The sequence below is a fragment of the Camellia sinensis genome, chromosome 3 (genome assembly GCF_055761805.1).
Source record: "Camellia sinensis isolate YWXY chromosome 3, ASM5576180v1, whole genome shotgun sequence".
In the NCBI taxonomy this organism is placed as follows: domain Eukaryota; kingdom Viridiplantae; phylum Streptophyta; class Magnoliopsida; order Ericales; family Theaceae; genus Camellia; species Camellia sinensis.
The window spans coordinates 16,063,515-16,085,721 of NC_138963.1; the positions used below are offsets into that span (position 1 = coordinate 16,063,515).

The 22,207-nt window shown below is 36.7% G+C and overlaps 2 protein-coding genes and 1 long non-coding RNA gene across 5 annotated transcripts; 2 read left to right on the forward strand and 1 right to left on the reverse strand.

Annotated features, from left to right (window-relative positions):
• Positions 1-865: 865 nt before the first annotated feature.
• LOC114280539 (transcription factor MYB1) lies at positions 866-17,978 on the forward strand. The gene is made up of 2 exons (XM_028222921.2): positions 866-1,349; positions 16,740-17,978. Exons 1-2 carry the CDS (start codon positions 1,013-1,015, stop codon positions 17,639-17,641), a joined length of 1,239 nt encoding a protein of 412 aa, XP_028078722.2. The 5' UTR covers positions 866-1,012; the 3' UTR covers positions 17,642-17,978.
• LOC145822349 (uncharacterized) lies at positions 1,361-5,821 on the forward strand. The gene is made up of 2 exons (XR_014363477.1): positions 1,361-2,550; positions 5,720-5,821. It is a non-coding gene; the product is annotated as an uncharacterized LOC145822349 (long non-coding RNA).
• Positions 6,948-15,492, reverse strand: LOC114301015 (protein ALP1-like). 3 transcript variants are annotated; one of them, XM_082919156.1, is made up of 4 exons: positions 11,721-14,025; positions 9,376-9,918; positions 9,062-9,287; positions 8,386-8,977 (listed from the first exon to the last, which is right to left on the reverse strand). In XM_082919156.1, exons 2-4 carry the CDS (start codon positions 9,571-9,573, stop codon positions 8,523-8,525), a joined length of 879 nt encoding a protein of 292 aa, XP_082775282.1. In that variant the 5' UTR covers positions 9,574-9,918; positions 11,721-14,025; the 3' UTR covers positions 8,386-8,522. The 3 variants fall into 3 exon arrangements, with proteins under 3 accessions (XP_082775280.1, XP_082775281.1, XP_082775282.1); XM_082919154.1 differs by lacking the exons at positions 8,386-8,977; positions 9,062-9,287; positions 9,376-9,918; positions 11,721-14,025 and adding exons at positions 6,948-7,732; positions 7,836-8,206; positions 15,327-15,492; XM_082919155.1 differs by lacking the exons at positions 8,386-8,977; positions 9,062-9,287; positions 9,376-9,918 and adding exons at positions 6,948-7,732; positions 7,836-8,206.
• Positions 17,979-22,207: the final 4,229 nt, after the last annotated feature.

Here is a 22,207-nt window from a genome sequence, read left to right on the forward strand (position 1 = left end):
CCGACAACTCTCCAGTAAGAAAATATTTTTCTTTCGTCGCAGTCCCTTAACTTTCTCTTCCTACATTTATACCATATCTAGAAATCTTCAAATATGGTTTAGAATCCGGTTAGGTGACAGTTGGAAAAGGCAACGACAAAAGGCGATGGGCAAGTAGGGGGAGACAGCATGGTTAGGTCACGATATAGCAGAGAGTGACGCACAAGAGGCGATCGAGGAAGAGAACGAAGAGAGGGAGGCAAGGGACAACCGGGAAGAGATTGCCACTGGAGGAAAGAGGCTTGGAAGGGAAATTGTCGATGGGGTTGCCACCAGAAATGGTAGAATTATCTCGCCAGGCTAGAAAAAAGGTCGTTGGCGGCTGTTACAATAATGGTAACTAGAGGGATGTAGATAGAAGAGAGGAGGGTGGAAGGAGAGAAAAGAGAGAAATGAGCGTTTGAAAAGAGTTTTCTATCACTCACGTGAGTAGAGAATTCACGTGGGGACTACCACTTCATTCAAGAAGAGCTCAGGCTCTCATATTCGGTAGATGAAACAATATATATACATATATATATTTGGGTCTTAAATTGGTTCAATTATTTTCAAATGTTAAAATTTTTAATGACAAATGCACATAAGAACGACACGTGTCATACTTGTACGAAAAATTATAAACTTAATCAATTTAGAAGCTTATCTCAATTAATTCATTAAAAAATTTGTATCAAAAACTTTAACAATATTATTAATTAGGTCAATGACCCTAAAATTTAAAATTACAAGTCAAAATTAAAATCAATTAAAATTATGAAAACTAAAACAATACATCCAACGAAATATTGAGTTTGAAAACCAAACAATTGATTCCCCGAAAAACACCAGCCCCGTGAATCTATCTCACTCACTTCACTTCTCAGTTATTACAACCCAAAAAACAAAAACAAAAACAAACAAAAAAGAAAACGCTTTTGTGCAATTAGGCGGGTATCTACAGTACGAAAAGATACTCTCTACACACAGCGAAACAATGCCCACTGATTCAGCAATCGACGACGTAACCGTCGTCGTCGCCGCCGCAGACGGGGGCGATATCGAAGAAAAGAACGAAGATATCGACATGGCGGTGGTCGGAGGAGGAGAGGGAAGCGGAAGCAGCGGCGGCCAAGCTGGAAAGAAATCAAGAGACAGAGTAAAAGGCCCCTGGTCTCCTGAAGAGGACGCGATTCTGAGTCGGCTCGTCAGCAACTTCGGGGCGAGGAATTGGAGCTTGATCGCCCGAGGAATTGCTGGTAGATCGGGCAAGTCGTGCCGCCTTAGGTGGTGTAATCAGCTCGACCCTGCTGTCAAGCGCAAACCCTTTACTGGTAATTTTAAACCCTTTGTTTTGGATCTCCAGATTCTGCATTGTATGTTTTGTGATTTGGGTTCTGTTTATTTATGGTTTTTGAATCGAGGGTTGGACTTAAAAAATCAATTTCTTTGGCTTTTGATGAATTTTTCATGATAAATAACTTGTCTTTGCAACTAATTTTTCTTGTGATGTGATGTTTCGGTTTTTTTTTTTTTTTTAATCTTTCTCTGCATGATAGGATTGATGTTTTCTTCTTCTAGTCCAAGAATGCAGCAACATCACTGTGGTGGTGTTGTTTTTATTTTTTTTTGTGGAAAGCAGTTTCTGTTTGTGATTTAATTGGGTTTGTGAGGTTTTAGATTTATTAAGAACTTTTATGTACATCATTACCTGATTTTAGACCTTTGAAGAGTCATTACTTTTACTAAACTTGGATTTTTAGGGTCGAGAAGTGTTTTCAAATGAATAACCAATGAAGTGGTTTTTAAATATCTCCAATCAAATTTAAGACGAAAGGAAAGAAAAAGAACAAGAAAATGACGGCAACCGTACAAGGGGTACACTGAATAATGATTTTGGAATCCAACGGTTGGTATGTTATGTTAGTTATAGATTGTCTCGTGCATTTTGATGTGTAGCCATTGATTGCTCATACTGGTTTTGAGTAACAAACTGGCTTTACTGATTATTAATTAAGAGCGCGTATGTAGTTATTGCACAAGTTAGTATGTCCAACACTCGATAGGTCTTACGTATTGCTTTGCATGGCTAATTAATTTTATTTTCAGTTGTTTTGCAAAGAATGTTTTTAGTCCTTGTTACTAGTCTTTTGAAATTGTTCTAACTTGAGTTGGTTCCATTATTCCGTAGTAGTATTCCTGGCTTAAATTTCTTGATGGCCAATCTTGATTGGTCATTTCACTCACAAATTTGTTGGTCTAAAAGGAAATACTTTTGTATGATTAATCTTTCGTTGACCACCAAGTTTAGTAAGTGCTGCATAGCCTTGTATATGTTCTAATGACATTTATGTGCTTTTGTTTGTACTTTGTGTATGATCTCTTTTCTTTCTAATGACATTTATGTGTGATATCTTTTCTTTCTTTTTCTTTTTCTTTTTTTTTTTCTTTGGCTTTATAAAAGAACTTCATTACATTGACATGAAAGAAATCCCATATCTTAACTTGATGCACTCCAATCCAGTATTGAAATATGTTAGAATTTCCCATCTTTACCTTCACCTACTCCACTACACACTCCACTTCACCTACCTCCACTTCACCACACACTCCACTTCACCTAACCCACTATCACCTCCACTACACTCCACTTCACCTAACCCACTATCACCTCCACTACACCTACTACCACATTTTCTTCTATATATAGATTGTATAGGAATTGTAATTCATCTATCTTGTAATCAATCAGAATCAATCAATAATACATCAGTTTATTTTTGCATGGTATCAGAGCAGGTTTAGAATCAAATAATTCTGCTTGACCGGCGGGCGGCAGTCTCGCCTTGGCCGCCCGCCGGATCTCTACACATACCTTCACTCCGCTGCCACAAATTCCATATGAACTCTTCTCTGCCTTACAATGGCTCAATCAACTTACTGAGCTCTAATGATGCCTGACTTGGTGTCGGGGAAAACCCACTTGTCTGTTTGGGGCTTAATCGTGATCCTCTTCACGCCCGGGTATGTCTCAAGCCCATGCATGTCAATTTCATTATCAAAATTCTGAGACCACATCTTCGCTGGGTTAGAACTTGGAAATCCTCCATAAGAGCCTGAAGACAGTTCGCTAACCTAAGCCATGAGCTTACTAGATCAGCCCTGGGACGACACCGTTGCTGGTCCTCGTCCGGAAAACGGCCTCGGAAAGCTCCGTAAACAACACACCTTCACTGTGCGACCGAGCAAAGACTCGGAGGGTGGAGGTGCGGAGGAGGGTATGAGGGTAACGAGGAGCATCATGATACTGAAACCACCGCCGGCTCAGAACGGTTCGCCTCCGGTTTCGCCTGCTGGATCTACGCCATCTCCATCCTCGACTCGCTCTCCATCGTAGGTCCGACCGGCAACCCGTTCCAACAGTCCGTTACATTCGGACCCACATTCTCTGGCGCTGCCGCCGCCGCCATCGGAAACGACCTGCCCTTGGCCACCAGACACAAATTCTGGCTTTGTAGATGAAAATTCTGGTGCGGCCTGAACCTACACACCTCACTGCTACCACACTTTTCCTCTCTCTTTTCCTTTTGCCAGTTTGAACTCACGTGGGTGGTCCTTTTGGCACACGGTTTTGATCAAAACAAGCATCTAGTTTCAAAGGATTAAATATATTATATAAATTTTTTTATTTTAAATTATTCTCCACCCACAAACACAATCATCCTATTCTTCAGCTTTTACTTTTCTTTTCTCTCCCACCAACACATCTTTTCCATCCATTCCCACCACACCTTTTTTCGTTTTTAATATTTCCACCTTCGCTTCTTTTCTTTCTTTCCTTTTCTTTTTATTTATTTCTTTATTTATTCATCTGTCCCAGCAAAATAAAATAAAATAAAATAAAATAAAAAAATAAATAAATACATAAAAAAAAAAAAAAAACAAAAAAAAACAAAACAAAACAAAACCAAAACAAAACAAAATACACACTCTTTTATTCATGGGGGGTTCACCCCGATCCACATTTTCAAAAACCACAAAACAACATTACAAAAAAAAAAAAAAAAAAAAAACAAACTTCCACAGGCGGGATTTTTCTTATCTACTCTGCCGCCGGCCTTTTCTTCTTGCCTCCGTCCTGAGCGGCCCTTGACGGTGCTGCCTCCGTGTTTCCTAGACCACCAAGCACGTTGCCTCCTCCCTGCTCCTCCACTACAGCATATGGTGGACCTCCAAAACGAAACATCACGGTGGCCTTCCGCTTCAGTTCCTTGTTTTCTGCCCTTAGCACGCTTATCTCTGCTCGCGCATCCTTATACATGCGTTGGAGCAGAGGCAGTTGGGAGTTTAAATGCTGCACCTCATTTGTCCTACTCTGCAGCCGGTTCGACAAATTTGTGACCGCCGTCATGCTTTCCACACATGCCTTCAAAGTATACTGATTGGCCTCCACATCCGACAGCACTGCCATTCTTTGCTCCACAGACCGCATCGGAAAGTTCAACGGAGTATACCCAGCGGTGTTTGGTTGAGGTTCACTGGCCACCGCACCAGTTATTTCTCTTGTGGGCTCGTTCAGTTCTGGAAAGAGCGTGAGCAGGTTCTGGGTAACTGGACGGGAAAAAGAGGCCATGTTTTTGAGTTGCTAAGTGTTTCAGAGAAGGGTTGGTTTCCAGGTGTTTCAAGATTTGCAGAGACAAGCTCTCCGAGCGTTCAGAGGTTTCAGACTCGTCTGCCTCAGCCTCAGCCTCCGTTTTATAGCCGAGGCAGCCACGCGCATCGCGCGCCTCTTACCACCAGCCGACAAACGGGCACGCAAGCCAAGACGCCCACGTGCCTCGTCATCATGTCCGGCACACCTTTTGATGATTTGGGCACGCCTTTTAATGGCACGCCTTTTGATAAAATTGGGCACGCCTTTTGAAGGTGCCACTTTCACCAACGGTCCGACAAGACCCTATAAACTGTCCCGACATTGATTCCGGTTAGCTCCTTTATGGGTCCGACAAGACTCTATAAACTGTCCCGACATAGATTCCGGTTAGTTTCTACAAGGGTCCGACAAGACTCTGTAAACTGTCCCGACATTGATTCCGGTTAGTTTCTACAAGGGTCCAGCAAGACTCCGTAAACTGTCACAACATTGTCTTCTACAACGGTCCGACATGACCCCATAAACTGTCTTCTACAAACGGTCCGACATGACCCCATAAACTGTCTTCTACAACGGTCCGACATGACCCCATAAACTGTCTTCTACATCGGTCTGACACCACCATACAGTGTCCTCTACAACGTTATGACACCCCATACAGTGTCTTCACCAATGGTCTGACACGACCATACAGTGTCTCCTATCCTCTTTTATTTTTATGTATTTTCTTGGTTTGTTACTCTCTCCAAACTCAAGTTGGTTAGTTTCTCTCCTCCTTGAGTTTGCGGGGGGCTGTTAGAATTTCCCATCTTTACCTTCACCTACTCCACTACACACTCCACTTCACCTACCTCCACTTCACCACACACTCCACTTCACCTAACCCACTATCACCTCCACTACACTCCACTTCACCTAACCCACTATCACCTCCACTACACCTACTACCACATTTTCTTCTATATATAGATTGTATAGGAATTGTAATTCATCTATCTTGTAATCAATCAGAATCAATCAATAATACATCAGTTTATTTTTACAAAATAGTTTCTTTTTCTTTGTTGCATGTGCAATAGCTTATAACCTCACAATATCGATGTGTATGAACAGATGTTGTTTAAGACTAGTGTTTCCTTTGTGCGTGTGAAACAGTATTCCAATTAGAGGATAATGATTGTCTATGAGCAGCATCATTTCCATAGTTGATCTTTCATGTATTTACTTAATCATAATGCACCTATACAAACAAAATTTACTACATAGAATTATGTTGTGTTGAAATGAACTGGAATATCACATTTCAATACTAACATGAAGTGTTGGGCAAAGTAAATTCCCAGAAATTGTTTATTTATTTGAAGTTAGTATGCCAATGCATTGATCTGGCTTTAAGGGGCTGTTTGATTTGCAGTAATAAGGCATGGGATTAGGATTACATATCCGTGGCCCATATTTCCGACGTTTGGTTGTAATATTGTTGCTCGGATTACCTATCCGTTGGACAGACAATCCCACGAAAACGTGGTATGATGAATACCAGGGGGCCTTTGGTACTGATTATCCAGAGATGAGATTGAAAGTAAATAGGACAGTTTTGCACATTGAGGCCATGTTTGTTTGGGCGGACTGGATTAGGTTGGATTAGCATTCCAATGACTAATAGTCCTAGGACTATGAATCCTTTGGATTGTCTATCCTATCCTATGTTTGGATTGAGTTAGGATTATAAGGGGGGATTAATAAAATATTATCCAATCCAATGTTTGTTTAAGGAGATTTGAATGAATAGGACATGACAAGATATGAGACATCCAATATATTGACCATAATACCCATGTTATAATTAATGTAAAATTTTGCATTAAAATGAGCTATAATTTTTAAAAAGCAAATTTTCATATTGTTGCTCCACATCCATTTCGATTCATTTGAACAAAATTTAACCCATTTTTTTTTAATAGAAAAAATAAAAAATAATTCAACTATAAAATTTATATATACCTTAAGGAGCCATTTTAAAAAATCATTCATTGCTCAAATTCAAAAAAGTATTTATTTAAACAAAATTTAACCCCCACTTATTTTTTAATAGAAAAAATCAAAAACCATTCAAGTATAAAATTTATATATACACAAACAATCATTAAAAAATATGCCCTGTTATTTTAATCATCCAACCATTCATTGCCCAAATTCAAAAAGGCATTTATTTAAACAAAATTTAACTCTCTTTTTTTTTTAACAAAAAAATATCAAAAATCATTCAACTATGAAATTGTAGAAATATAAATCTACCATTCATCATTTCAAAATAACCATTCCAAGTAGCATATTGCAATATGAAGTAGCAAAATATGAGTAGTTCAACAAAAAAAAATAACCAAAAGTCAAGTCCTTATTACATGCATTAGAGTAATCAAAAAAACTAAGTACGTAGAAGGACATAAAAGAGCCACGAGTCTATCATGGAGCACTCCTACGTAGCAACCTCATCACCCACCTTAGTTTGTCATCATGTGTCAAGCTGAAGAACATGTCAAGCTTTTGAGCACTTTGTGATATGATCTCACAAGCATCTAGTCTTTCATCAAGAGCAATTGGCAACTTAATGAGTTCATCATTCAAACTTGCCCGTTTAGATGCGAGATCATGTTCATAGCCCATTCTTCGACCAATGAAATCTAGCTTTTCATTGGTGGCAGAAAATACCTCACCCAACTTGTTAGCAATCATGGACAACCCTTCCACTACATCATCATTGCCTCTAGGCCTCTTCTTGTTGTCATTCTTTTTTGTAGAACTTTCAGGTGGTCGTTGACTTGATGAGCTGGAGCAATTTATTCCCTCGCCGATATGACTACTAATACCCATATGTTCAAGAAATGTGCCATCATTTGCAAGACTGTTGAACAACAATTCTTCCTCAGCATTTATAGCATCAACTGCATCAGCAGGCCCTTCAGCAAACTCGCCCGTAGCTCGATCCTTACCAAATATGTGGATCCATGAGTCGAAATACGGAAAACTTTTGTTTCGTAAGTTTTTCGCATCGCTTTCCCTCTACAATAACCAATTTCAATTAATATCTCCAACTTAAGATTAAAGAAAAATGAATTAAAAAATTAATAAATTATACAAAGTAACTTAAAAGAAAGTATTTTACCCGAACATATGCTTCCCAGACACTATCACTCTCAACATCAATTCTTTTTTCGGTGTCATTCCATCCAAAACCACTAGTACCAAGCATTCCTGCTACACAGTTGTAGTGCTTCTTCCATATCTTTATCTTTGATTCGATGTGGGGAGTGCCGCGAAGATTTGTCCCGGGTAGCATCTCCAACAATTTCTCCTCTAATTTCATAAGGTAGCCGGCCTTGAAGGCATTGTCCTGTTTCATTCCATTGTTGACAATGTGCATCAAGGCATTAATAAGACATTGCTCTTCTCGTGGGCTCCATAATCGCCTTGGTTTTGACGAATCAACTTTCTCCTTTACTTTTTTACGAGAACTAGACACTTCACTATCCATGCCTAGCAAAGAAGAAAAAAGAAAAGTGTGCATGTTAGTCTCCATTATATAATTATCAACCTGTTAATGTGCCAAAACAAGTCAATACATAAATAGATTTCAATATTCAAAAAATTTCAAACCCATACATGCATGTAACAAATCCATGAGAAAAAAAAATATCGTCACTTAAAAAATATGCAATCACCAACAAAAACCATACAATTTTTGCAAAACATGGTGCAACATCCACAAGCTAATACAAGTTCCAATTACAAATCAAATGAAACTACATCATACTTGTAACAAGTACTTTTACAAATATTGAAACTATCCTTGTCATGCCTCCCTACTAGCCAACCAATTGTTATATAGTTGCATTGCAAGTGTATCCCGCCACCCAGTCCACTCATTAGATGTCTCAACGGTGTCAACAAAATCATCTCCCAATTGAGGTTGATCTTCTATGTCATTATTTAGGCTCTCTTCTATTGGGTCAACAGGCATCTCTCGACGAATAAGGTTGTGTAACAAACAACATGCTGTGATGATACGATTTTGAGTTCTAATGGGGTAGTATGATGCACAACGAAGTATTGCCCATCTTATTTTCAACAAACCAAAACACCTTTCTATGACATTTCGGGCTGATGCATGTTTCATATTAAAAAATTCTTGATAATTAGTTGGAGTGGCCCCTGCTCTCCAAACAAACAAATGGTAGCGTTGGCCCCGATAAGGTGCTAGGAATCCTTGTCCATTTGTATACCCGGCATCTACTAGGTAGTAGTACCCTGTATGAGATGTTATATGTTAGAATCTATTATTAAATAAAACTTAGTAATTCCATCAAGCAAAGTTAATTATTTATTAATTACCAGTTGGAATTCTTAAGCCATTGGGTCGATTAATCGCATCCCTCAAAACCCTAGAGTCTGCAGCTGACCCTTCCCACCCCGGCAACACATATATGAAGTTCATGTCCTGAGAGCAAACTCCTAGAACATTGGTAGCAATCTCCCCCTTCCGCGTTCTATATCGTGCTTGGTAAACCACTGGTACACGAACTTTAATATAGGTTCCATCAAGTGCTCCAAGACAATTCTAGTACATAGAAGACATTGTAATAATTATGAGTTGTAAAAAAAAATGTGTAATGTATTTTATTAAATGTTTTACAAACTACATTTACCTGGAAGCAATTCCACCTTGGATCAGTGCATGCTTGTGTTATGGGATTTGGTGTCCTAAGTAAGTGGCCTTGAAGGCGCAATACAGCTTTTAGGACATCATTGAAATGTCGACTTACAGTCTCTCCGGACCTAAAGAAATTGAACTTAAGTTTTCGTACTTTCAGGTCATGTGCCAAGACATAGAGGAACAAGGCCATCTTTTCTTCTAAGGTAACATGTTTTCAATGCCCCAACCCGCCTATTGTACGAACCATATGGCATAACGTCATAAAACAACGCCTATCCATACGAAGTTGTTCAATGCAAGTAATGTCGCTTTCTCTCACTAGCCGATTAATGTGTTCCATTTGTTCTTGCAATCGATTGGGCCCTCGAATAACGGTACGAGGATACTTATGAATGTACCTCTTCAAGACAATTTCAATGGCAATATATGCAACAACGCATAAGGTGTACAATTCTTGCATTACAACTTGCAAAACTACATATAGCTCAAGCTCCTCATTACTCTCATCTCCAAGACCATCGAAATTGTACTCCATCTATGCAAATAGTGATGCACATCAATATATTAGAGTATAAGAAAACTTCATAATTCCAAAAAAAATTAACAAAACAAAAAAAATAATAATAATGTAGAACATATGAGCATAACAATCAGTTCAAATAAAAATATATATATAAATAAAAAATTCCACATCTTTGGCCCGTGTGAGGGCTATATCTAGTTTTAGCAAAACAAATCCTGATTCTGGTGAGCTTGATTCAATTGTGTTGGAAGATAGAGATATACCGGGGGGAATTCAACTGCTTGTTGATTAAAAAGAAATACTGTGGAAAAGCGACAGTTCAGAAAGAGGGGCAGAAATGATAGAAAAACCAAACATTAACAAGATTTTGTCAACAGTTGCAGTTTTTATTCTTTCCCATTCTATGTGCAATTCTTAGAGCAACTCTGTATGTGTTGTTCTGTAGTTTTCTTTTGGTGTTTCGTAATCATAGTTATTGGATTTGTAGAAGGGAAAAAAAAGTGGGAAAATGATAAAAACATTCAAGAGTTGTTTGAAGAAATTTATTGTTTTCCGTTACATAAAATATTAAATATATTTATCTTTATTTTTAGTGAAAAATGAAAAACAGAAAGTAGGCTAGTACATGTGTATTTGATAAACTAAGATTTGGAGGTTTTTCTCATTTCTTTTTCCCCAATGATGAAGTTGATTTAGATAAAGCAGCAATTTTGGTATTTGAATTTTAACTTCTTGTCAAAAGTGGTCAATCTAATACTGCACTCTTTCTTTTTTTAGCATTTCTTTATTTTTTAATCCTCCACCTTCATCATATTCTTCTCATTTATATAAGTTCATTTCTTCTAGTTTCTTTTTTCTTTTCAATTGGTGTATCTATTAGTCTAGTAGCATGCTGTTGGCCTTGGGATTTAAACCATGGCTTTTGCGAAGAGATAGATGAAATAAAGTTCTGTTTGATGGCACTCCTATTTTGAATGATTCTAGCATTATGAAATTTCAACTAATTTAGAATACAAACACACACACACACACACACACACACACACACATTATGAACCTGTTACTCTAATTTCCGAATACTTAATAAAATTGATTGCAAGCCAATGACAAGAGGTTTAATTCTTTCTTGATCAAACTTCCAAATGTACAGAAACAGGCTACATTTCTTTTCTGTAAGTCCTAAATAAATGCATGCACATCATATCTATAAGATTTCAGCTCATGAGAAGACAAGAAACCTCTGAACATTTTTAGAGAATGTCCTTTCTCTCATATCTGACCTGAAACTTTTCACTCTCACCATATCTGTAATAAGATATTTCAGGAAAATATCTTATTACATCATGAATTCACAAAAAAAAGCTATTTTAATTCTTTAAAAATTGTTTGATACCTCTAAATGGGAGGAAGAGAAGACACATACAAATCGTTCTGCTGAATCGGAAAATGAGTAAATTGTATGATTCGGTGCGATTCAGAAAAGATTAGAAAACATATTCTGAAATCAAAATCCACTAGAGTAATTGGATTTTAAAAATTACAAATACAATTATACATCTTTCTATGTTTGTCTTTTCTAAGAGTTAACAAAAATATATATATATATATATATATGTATCATCAACCCAAAATCACCTAACTACCCTATTCTCCTTCCAGAAGATGAGAATTACAGGATTACATGTACGGATCGTAAATAGCTTTTAAAGAGTTCGTGAATTGAAGTGCAAACCATAACGAAGCAGGCAATTATTGATCAATCAAAAAAAAATTAAACAAGTCACAAAACACAAACCCAACTTGAAGAGACGAACCTGATTCAACACGACAATACGACGACTAAAAGAGAGTGCAATTGAGGAAGGGACGTAGCTACAAAGCAGGGATCGGAGCTTTTCATTTGCTGGAAAAACTTGGAGATGGTAGTATGTTAGAATTTCCCATCTTTACCTTCACCTACTCCACTACACACTCCACTTCACCTACCTCCACTTCACCACACACTCCACTTCACCTAACCCACTATCACCTCCACTACACCTACTCCACTACACACTCCACTTCACCACACACTCCACTTCACCTAACCCACTATCACCTCCACTACACCTACTACCACATTTTCTTCTATATATAGATTGTATAGGAATTGTAATTTATCAATCTTGTAATACATCAAGATATCCATCAATAATACAATTTATTCTCTTTCTCTCTCTATCAATATTTTTAACATGGTATCAGAGCAAGGTTAACAACCTACTCATTTTGCTTCACCGGCGGGCGGCAGCCTCGCCTTGGCCGCCCGCCGGACCTCTACCTATTCCATCTCTAAACAGTATTTTCGCTACATATAGATTTCCATCTCTAAACAGTACACTTGCTGCACATGCTCCTCCATTTACTCCCTGACTAAGAAATTCCTTATCAGTGTCCAAATAGCCGCTATGTATGGCTGCTTCTAACTGATCTTCTTCGTCTCTGACAAATTCAAGTGCTTTCACAATGTTCTTTCCCAGATTTTCAGCAACATAATCTGCTACCTTCTCAGAAACTCAACTTCCTTGAAAAGTGTTACCCGAGAAAAGCTGAGGAGACGTGGGGACATCCAATTTTCAGTTGTTGATAACCTGTCTGTTGCTTCTTCACCAGTAAGCCCCATGGATGCATCTGGTTCAAATCTTTCTGGAAAGGATAAACATCCAGAAGCTACTGGAATGGGCTTATTCTCTCCAAATTTGTTGGAATCACTTGGCAAGTCTGGTACACCACCCTTTTTATGCCCAGGATCTCAAGAACCTTCAATGGGCTCATCCCTTTTTTTCTCCCTATTATTGTTGGTGCCCTCCTATGGCATCAATTTTTCAATACACAGTAAAACCTCCACAACTGCCTATGTCATTCACTGAATCACTATCTTTACCTCCACTTTCTTCTTTACTACCAGCTACAAGGTCTTCTAGTGTGTTGACACCAATATCACCTCTTAATGTGTCTGATCTCCCCCCTCTGGATTTTCCTACTTTGCTGCCTGAGCCACTGGTCAGGTTGCCACTATCTAGATCAAGTTCACCCCAGATCCTACCATTCACACCTCTAATGTGTGACCCTATTGTTCATATTCCAGTCATTGATGTTTGTTCCTCAGGCCAGTCTATCCCAGTTGGTGGTCTTGCTTACTATGTCACTGCACCATCAAACTTGGCAGACATGGCAGCCAATCCCTTTCGTGCTCTCTTCTATTTAGAGTTCATGCTGTCAGCCTGTGCACTGTTCTCAAAAAACTTGGATTGAGGTTTCTGGATCTTCTGCTAAAGATGTGGCCAAGCAACTTAAGGAGCAACAATTTTTCTGTTGATTTTTCTGCATTACCACACCTACCATTCGAGTTTGCACAACACCCATATTTTATTCATCTCAGGGATCAACCCCGATCACATTGTTACACAAAAAAAAAAAAAAAAAAAAAAAAAAAAAAAAAAAAACAAACAAACAAACAAACAAAACAACCACATCCACTGGCGGATTTTTTTCTTCTCTACTCTGCAGCCGGTCTCTTCTTCTTGCCTCCGTCCTGGGCGGCCCTTGACGGTGCTGCCTCCGTGTTTCCCACTCCACTGGGCATGATCACTACTCCCTGCTCCTCCACTGCAGCATATGGTGGACCTCCAAATCGGAACATCACGGTGGCCTTCCGCTTCAGCTCCTTATTTTCTGCTTTCAGCACACTTATCTCTGCTCGCGCATCCTTATACATGCGTTGGAGCAGAGCCAGTTGGGCGTTTAAATGCTGCACCTCATTTGTCCTACTCTGCAGCCGGTTTGACAAATTTGTGACCGCCGTCATGGTTTCCACGCATGACTTCAGAGTATATTGATTAGCCTCAATATCAGTTTGCACCGCCATTTTTTGCTCCACCGACCGCATCGGAAAGTTCAATGGAGCAAAACCAGAGGTGTTTGGTTGAGGTTCACTGGCCACCGCACCAGTTATTTCTCTTGTGGGCTCGTTCAGTTCTGGAAAGAGCGTGAGCAGGTTCTGGGTAGCTGGACGGGAAGAAGAGGCCATGTTTTTGGGTTGCTAAGTGTTTCAGCGAAATAGCAATTTCAGACTGGTAATGTTCGGAAGGGTTGGTGACAGAATGGCAACAAAGTGTTCCACAGTTTCTCTCTCCGCAGAGGCAGAGTTTTTTCAGCGAAGGGTTGGTTTCAGAGGTTTCAGAATGGTATGCCTCAGCCTCAGCCTTCGTCTTGGTTAAATAGCCGAGGCAGCCACGCGTATCGCGCGCCTCTTGCCGCCCGACAAACTGGCACGCCTTTTCATGGCACATCTTTTGACAAAGTGGACACGCCTTTTGATGGCACGCCTTTTGATGGCACGCCTTTTGATGAATTGGGCACGCCTTTTGATGGCACGCCTTTTTGACAAAATTGGGCACACCTTTTGAGGGTGCAACTTTACAAGGGTCCGACAAGACTCTGTAAACTGTCCCGACATTGATTCCGGTTAGCTCCTTTATGGGTCCGACAAGACTCTGTAAACTGTCCCGACATTGATTCCGGTTAGCTCCTTTATGGGTCCGACAAGACTCTGTAAACTGTCCCGACATTGATTCCGGTTAGTTTCTACAAGGGTCCAGCAAGACTCCGTAAACTGTCACAACATTGTCTTCTACAACGGTCCGACATGACCCCATAAACTGTCTTCTACAACGGTCCGACATGACCCCGTAAACTGTCTGCTACAACGGTCCGACACGACCATACAGTGTCACCTATCCTTTTTTATTTTTATGTATTTTCTTGTTTTGTTACTCTCTCCAAACTCAAGTTAGTTAGTTTCTCTCCTCCTTGAGTTTGCGGGGGGCTGTTAGAATTTCCCATCTTTACCTTCACCTACTCCACTACACACTCCACTTCACCTACCTCCACTTCACCACACACTCCACTTCACCTAACCCACTATCACCTCCACTACACCTACTCCACTACACACTCCACTTCACCACACACTCCACTTCACCTAACCCACTATCACCTCCACTACACCTACTACCACATTTTCTTCTATATATAGATTGTATAGGAATTGTAATTTATCAATCTTGTAATACATCAAGATATCCATCAATAATACAATTTATTCTCTTTCTCTCTCTATCAATATTTTTAACATAGTATCATATAATCGTATTGAAGATAAATTAATCCATTTATGAACTCACAATCAACAAATCTGCGATTTCAATGTGAGTGAAAACTCATAACCCTAGATATGGATCTATGAAGATGAAGAGAGAGAAAGAGCAATCACTATAACAACACCAATGTAAAACAAAGATTCATAGCAAATCAAACCACGTAATAGCACCTTAATTCAAACCGAACATCAATGGAACAAAAAAAAAAGAATTACTCACTGAAATTTGTTGAGATCAGTGAATCAACAAATAGTGGATCCAAATCGATGAACAGTTGCCTTGTTGAGATCAACGAATCAACAAATGGTGGATCCAAATCGATGAACAGTTGCTCCAGATCTCCAAATCAGTGATTAGTGGCTCAAGCTCGGCGATGAACTTTGAAGACTCTCATCTCATCACAGCAACGTGGAAGAAGTGAAGGTTGTAGAATAAAATAATCAACAAATATGATATATAGTGAGGGTTAATTTGGTCATTTGATGAGTTAGTCCTGATTTTGGCTAATCTCCCAATTTATATCCCACACCTTTTTATGGGATTGAATAATCCATCAAATGGGGGACATCATATCCGAAAGGATTGTTAATCCGTATTTTAATTTTTTAACCAAACAACGAATTAATAATTTTCTTGGACTATTAGTCCAATCCTAAGCCCATGTCCATCCAAACAAACATGTCCTGAATGTATAAACTAAAACGACATGATCAGAGTATTTGTAAGCAGGGTAATGAAAGCAAAGCAGAGGAAAATAGGTTTAATACCCCAACTAAATCCTTCCATATTGATTGCAAAACAAACATAAATAAGGAGATTATTTATCCCACTAATCTATTTGGATAACATATCCTACACTAACTTTGTGGAATTATTAATCCCCTCACTATTAATCCTTCTAATCAAACAGACCCCAAGTGATTTATGTTTTATGGGAAATTGCCACGAAGAGTCAAATTTAGGGAACTTTCAGTCACACCAATTATTGAGAATTCGTCTACATATAGAAGCTTTCATGTCTTATATTTGTGTGGCACATATCTCACACCTTACCCATTGTCATGTCATGTAGACACGGGAATGTGGGAGGTTAATAGAAATTTTTATGTAACATAGAACATGTTTTACTACTTCTGACTGTCTGATCTGGAGGCAAATGTGAGAATCAGCATGCAAAGTTCAACCCTTTCATCTTTACAGTGGTTTCATGGTGTGTGTGCACGCATGTGTGTGTTTTCACACACACACACACACGTGTGTATGCATGCATTCTACCTCAAGAAGTTCATGGTTCCCAGCAAACTTGTGATGCTCATGCTGATATCAGTAGTCATAGCAAAAAGTGTTGATGATGCCCTGTGTGACCACATTAGATGTGTAGTGGTTCTATTTTCGCTCACTTATTTATTAAAAACACAACACTTATCATCATGTCATGCATAAATTTAGTTTTATTCTGAATGAGCATAGCTCACAAAGTACTGAATTTATTACAGATGAGAAGGCTTGAATTGTAGCTCGACCTTTTCATCTTTGTGGTGATTTCATGATAAGTGTGTGTGTGTGTGTGCGCACGCGCTCAATGTGCGGGCATATACATATGTGCTACCTCACCAAATTTATGCTTCTCAGATGAAGAGGATCGCATCATAGTTCGGGCCCATGCTATTCATGGAAACAAATGGGCATCAATCGCAAGGCTTCTGCCAGGTAGAACAGACAATGCAATTAAGAACCACTGGAATTCTACCCTGAGGCGCCGGTGCACGGAACGTCGCAAGTTTAAGCTAGAATCCAGCAATATGTTGGGAGACTTCAGCATGGACATATCCAAAGCATCATCTGAAGAAACTCTATCATGCGGAGATGTTAATTCATTTAATTCCTTGGAAGGAAAAGATGTCACCTCTAGAGAAAACATAGAAGAGCTATGTGAAGACAAGGCTCAACCAGAAGGTCAATCTACTAATGAAGCAAAAGAACCACCTACCCTTTTCCGTCCTGTGGCACGTGTCAGTGCATTTAATGTATATAATAATTTGGATGGTCCTGAAACTGTGTCCTCGTTTCCAAGTTCTATTCCTATGCAAGGGCCTTTGGTTCAAGCCTCGAGACCAGATGTTGGGATCTACAAATTGCTTGAAGGAGCTTGTGGAGACCGATTAATACCTCACCAATGTGCTCATGGTTGTTGTGGGACTGAAAGTAAGGGAAAACCTCGAAGCTCTTTGTTGGGGCCTGAGTTTGTGGACTATGCAGAGACTCAATTCTTTCCATGTCACGAGTTGGCTGCAATAGCCACGGATATAAGTAATGCTGCTTGGCAGAAGAGTGGGTTGGAGAGTGTCAATGTCAGGGCTGCTTCTTTAGGGCCTCTTGTCCAAATGGGTCGTGTTGTGGACAGCAAAATGAAAGGCCATTTACATTTCAAGGAGGGAAAGAATAAGCTGATGGGTTTGATGGCTGATCCGTTATCGACCCCAACTGGTAGGCAATCGTTTCCTGTATCAGCTAAAGTTGGAGGCCAGACTTGATATGAACTTTTTTTCGCATAAACCAACTGAACTGCCAAAAGAGCAGCGTTATGATCTAGGAGAAAAAAAGTCGGTCATGATAGTGATTAGAGTTGCATGACAAAATGGACCTAGAGTGCCATCCAAAACACAAATCCATTAAATGGTTGTTGTAGCCAATTGGCTAAATTTTGCAGTTATGAGGTTGATTTGCTGGTTAATTTATGGTGGAAATAGGAAACAAAAAAGTTTATTTGATAAAGATGTATGTTGTTTTATTTTATTACTTCTTTATTTGACACAATGGTGCACATTTACAGTAGACAGAAAGATCAAGTAACTCTAGTTATTTGTGAAACCTATTCTGTGTGAGATACTTCCATAGAAAAGGTATGGAGATTCTTCTTTTTTGCTTTCTTGCCTTGTCAATTTTTTTTCAGGTAATCTTCAAAGACTGAACTTGGGATAACATTACTTCTTGAGCAAAATAGATTGTTAGCTATTGCCACCGGCTTTCAAGCGCATTTCCATACCCCGTTTCTGGTGTAAGGCAAGTAACTTTCATCCCAAATCTGTCCACTCTTGGTTGAACTTGGCTTATTTGTTTGTACAGTTTTATTTGGGGATTGGGGGTTGAGATGGTGGTTGGCTTATCACCAAAATAGCTTGTCCGGTTTCACTTTTATTTGTTTATTGTTGATTTAGGCCTCGTTTTGGGATTAAGTATTTTAGTCAAAAAGTTACAAGGTGTCATACCACTCTTTTTACTTTTCTGTATATCTTTTTTATAAAAAATTAAAAAATTATTAAAATAGTTTATTTCTAAATGAGACTTTAGAAGGGTGAGGTTTGATAGCAACAGTGAAACTTAAGGTTGAACAATCATGATTTTGGGTATTTCCTGGGAATGAAAAGAATATAAGCAGAACATTTAGACTGAAATTGAATATAAGCAGAATATAAGAGAATATAGTTGGAAATGAAAATAATATAAGCAGAATATAAGAAAAAGATGGATTGAAGAATGTTGAAAATGAGAATGGTCCAAATTGGAAAAAATTAGTAGACGAATGGAGTTAATTGTTACCATTTTTAGTTAACGGGGCAAAGTGATATGGAGTAATAGTTGATGGGGTTTAGTGTAATTTATCTCTTGAATTTTAATAAAACTGTGTCATTATATCAAATTTATTAAATTAATTATATATATATTTTTCAAATTTCATGGGAGATGAGATGAGTGTAATTTACAGAAGCATACAACAAACAACAATGATTCATCCCATTAAAAATATCACCACTAATAGCACTAATGCATTAAAAAAGTAAAAAAAAATAAAATAAAATAAAATTTCAAGACTAAAATATCACATTATTAATGACGAGACTCACTGCTACCTAATTAGTGGGAGCACTAATTAGTGCTTCCAAGCATTTTTCTACAACAAATCTCTGGGCATGCCGCTGTCTCTGTCTGTGTCTCTCTCTCAGCATCAGAGACTCGAACAGTAGTCAGTGTAAGTAAAGGAGTGACCATTGACCAGAGGTGGACCCAGCTAAGCCTGACGTCTGTTTGGGTCTCTGCCTTTGCGTGAACAACAATACAAAATCCTACTTACCCAAAAACAAACAATACAAAATCCTCAACTGTGCTGTAAAATAGGAGAAATAATTGTGAGACAGGGTAAGTTTATATTTAAAAAATTTTAAAAATTATTATAAAAAAAATTTTGATAATTTTTTTAGTTTATAAATGATTATTTCAGTTTATAAATTTAAGAAAAAAAAACGTAAATTCATTTTTTAGTTTACGTTGATTTTTAAACAAAAATCTAAAATTTTGACTAGCAATTTTTTTTTTTTTTCAAATAAGTTTTTTTTCAATTTATTTTTTTTCAAATAATTTTTTTTTCAATTATAATATGTATAATTCTATTGTTATAAATAATGAAAAATAAAAAATAAATATAAATATTTTAAATCTAAACAAACATATTTTTCAGTTTATGGTTTTAAATTTTTTTAAACATTTTGTTTAAACCAAACGCGTTTATAGTTTATGTTTTTTTTAAAATAAATAAAAATTAGTTTATAAAATTTTTGTAAATATAAATAAAAAATTTAAATGCTATCAAATGTTACCTAAATGTTTGAAATATTTAATTTATTATTTTTAATGATATGTTTTGATAAGTGTTAAATTTTAATTTATTAAATATTTTATCACGTTAGGTATAATTTTAGTGTCACATCATTAGGGGTGATTAAGAATAATAAATTAAAGAAATGTAACATTATTGTTAAAGAAATTACGTAAGACAGGGAAAAAATATTTATATTTTTATGATAGCGTAAATTTCTTATATGTATGGTATAAGTTATTTATGTGTTTGGTATTAATTCATTCATCAATTTTTTTAAAAAAAAAAATCTATAATGCAATTATTTTTTACTGTACCACTAAATAATGAAAATTTCAAATAAGTACTACAGTAAAAAAATATATAAACTAAGCCTCGTTTGGGAAGTGGGTTGACTTTTTGACTTTTTGATTTTTTTAACTATATGAACCTGGGCTCAAAAACTTAGTTTGGGAAGGGCTTTTGGCTTTTTGGCTTTTTTGATTTTTTTGTGAGAGAAGAGTGTAATAATTATGGGGTTGGATGAGATGTTTTGTCTGTTGTGGCTCATGAGCCTATTCCGTCTTTTATGGATCATTGAGCCAAAAAAGCCCAATGAGCCCTTGCCAAACCAACCCTAATTACACTAATAGTTTCTATAGTTTAGATTTTATGTCACTTTGATTATTAACTTTTTAACTGTAACATATTTGATCCTAAATTTTGAATCTTATTCTAAGTAAAGACAATTGAAGATATTATTGCTCAATTTCAAGGGCAAAGTCGTCAATTTGATAAAATATAAACTAATTTGACAAAAATAAATGTCAAAAAGATATTTTTCAATTTTTAAAAATTATTTCTATCTACTAAAGATAAAATTATATAAAATTGATAAATCTTTTAGACATTTATTTATTTTTTTATCAAATTAATTTTTATTATGTATTTGGATGATGATCATGTGATGAGTGATTGTTTTTATTTTCATTAAATTAGTTTTTATTTTTCTAAAAGTCAAATATAGCAACAATTTTGATATTATTATTAAACTAATCCATTAAATCAAGAAATCCAAAACTAAAAATATTTCATATATTAAATATATCGATTACACATTAAGCCTAACAATCATCCATTACATGATCATTATCTAAACACATAATAAAAATTAATTTGGTAAAAAAAAATTAAATGGTATATTCAATTGTTCTTATTTGGAACAAGATTCAAAATTTAGAGTCAATTATGTCACAATTGAAAAATCAGGAACCAAAGTGACATGAGTCCAAAACTATAGGAACTGTTAGTATAATTCGTCCAAAAAATATTTATATGGTGGTGTCGATGATGCTCACCAAAGGGTTGTCTCTAATCTTCAAAAAAATTGAGTTGCTTTTGGGCATTTTTGAGTTGTGATTTTTTTAGTTTGGAATTAAAAAGTTGTTTGATTTGATTTTTTTTACTTTTGTAAAGAAAAAAAAATGAAATAATTATGATTTGAATATAACAATTTGAGATGTTTTGGGAAGATGATAAAAAGTTATTTTTTTGGCTCTTAACCAAACTTTTGACTATTTTGCTTAATATTTTTTTATGTGGTCACATCACCATGCCTTACTATAAATTGACCAAAATACCCAAATCCCATTTGGTGAAGTGTTTCTGCGAACCTAAAGTGAATGGAGAGGATATATTTGTAAATTGCCATTTTGCGTTTAAGCTGCTTTCCAAACGGGATTCTAGACAAAAAAACCAACGTTTGGCTTTTTACCAAAACACACAAACGTTGCTTTTTACCACATACACAAACACACAAACGAGGCCCTTGTCTTGTTAGAGCATCTCCAATGGTTGTTGCTATATTGGGGTTGCTATTGCTATAATTTGGCAATGAATAGTGTTATTTTGCCAAATTATAGCAATGGTGCTCCAATGGTCATTTGCTATTTTTGACAAATCTCAACCAACTTTCTCTCCAACTTTGTAGGTGTTGTTTGGATATAGGTTTTTTGTGATTTTATTTTTATTTATTTTTTGTCTTTTGTGACATTTTTTTATCTGTTTGTTAAAAAAATTAGACAAATATAAAAAATTAAAAAAAAATGAAAAATTGGAAAAAAAACAAAATTTGTTTGATTAATTCACCCCACCAAAAAACATATCACTACATATTTAATAAATTTTTTTAACTACACATAAAAAATAAACAATCACCAATTACCCATCAACAACCAACCACCAACAACCATCCATTATTAACCCAATATTTTATCTTTTTAATGACAATTAATGTCATTTAATGTCAGTTAATGTCTTTTTATTCTAATAAAATGTTCTTCATTTAATGTCTTTTTATTTTACAATGTCTTTTAATGTCAGTTAATGTCTTTTTTTACATTGTGAAGTACAAAATACTCAAAAATGTTTCTTAAAACAACATGAAATTTCATTAAAAATTACATCA

Bases quoted from the DNA above. Each gene is read 5' to 3' on its own strand.
- LOC114280539 (XM_028222921.2), top strand. From the start codon at position 1,013: ATGCCCACTGATTCAGCAATCGACGACGTAACCGTCGTCGTCGCCGCC. The intron at 1,350-16,739 runs GTAATTTTAAAC...TATGCTTCTCAG, and splicing joins CAAGCGCAAACCCTTTACTG to ATGAAGAGGATCGCATCATA.
- LOC114301015 (XM_082919154.1), bottom strand. From the start codon at position 8,204: ATGGATAGTGAAGTGTCTAGTTCTCGTAAAAAAGTAAAGGAGAAAGTT. The intron at 7,733-7,835 runs GTAAAATACTTT...TGGTTATTGTAG, and splicing joins TCTGGGAAGCATATGTTCGG to AGGGAAAGCGATGCGAAAAA.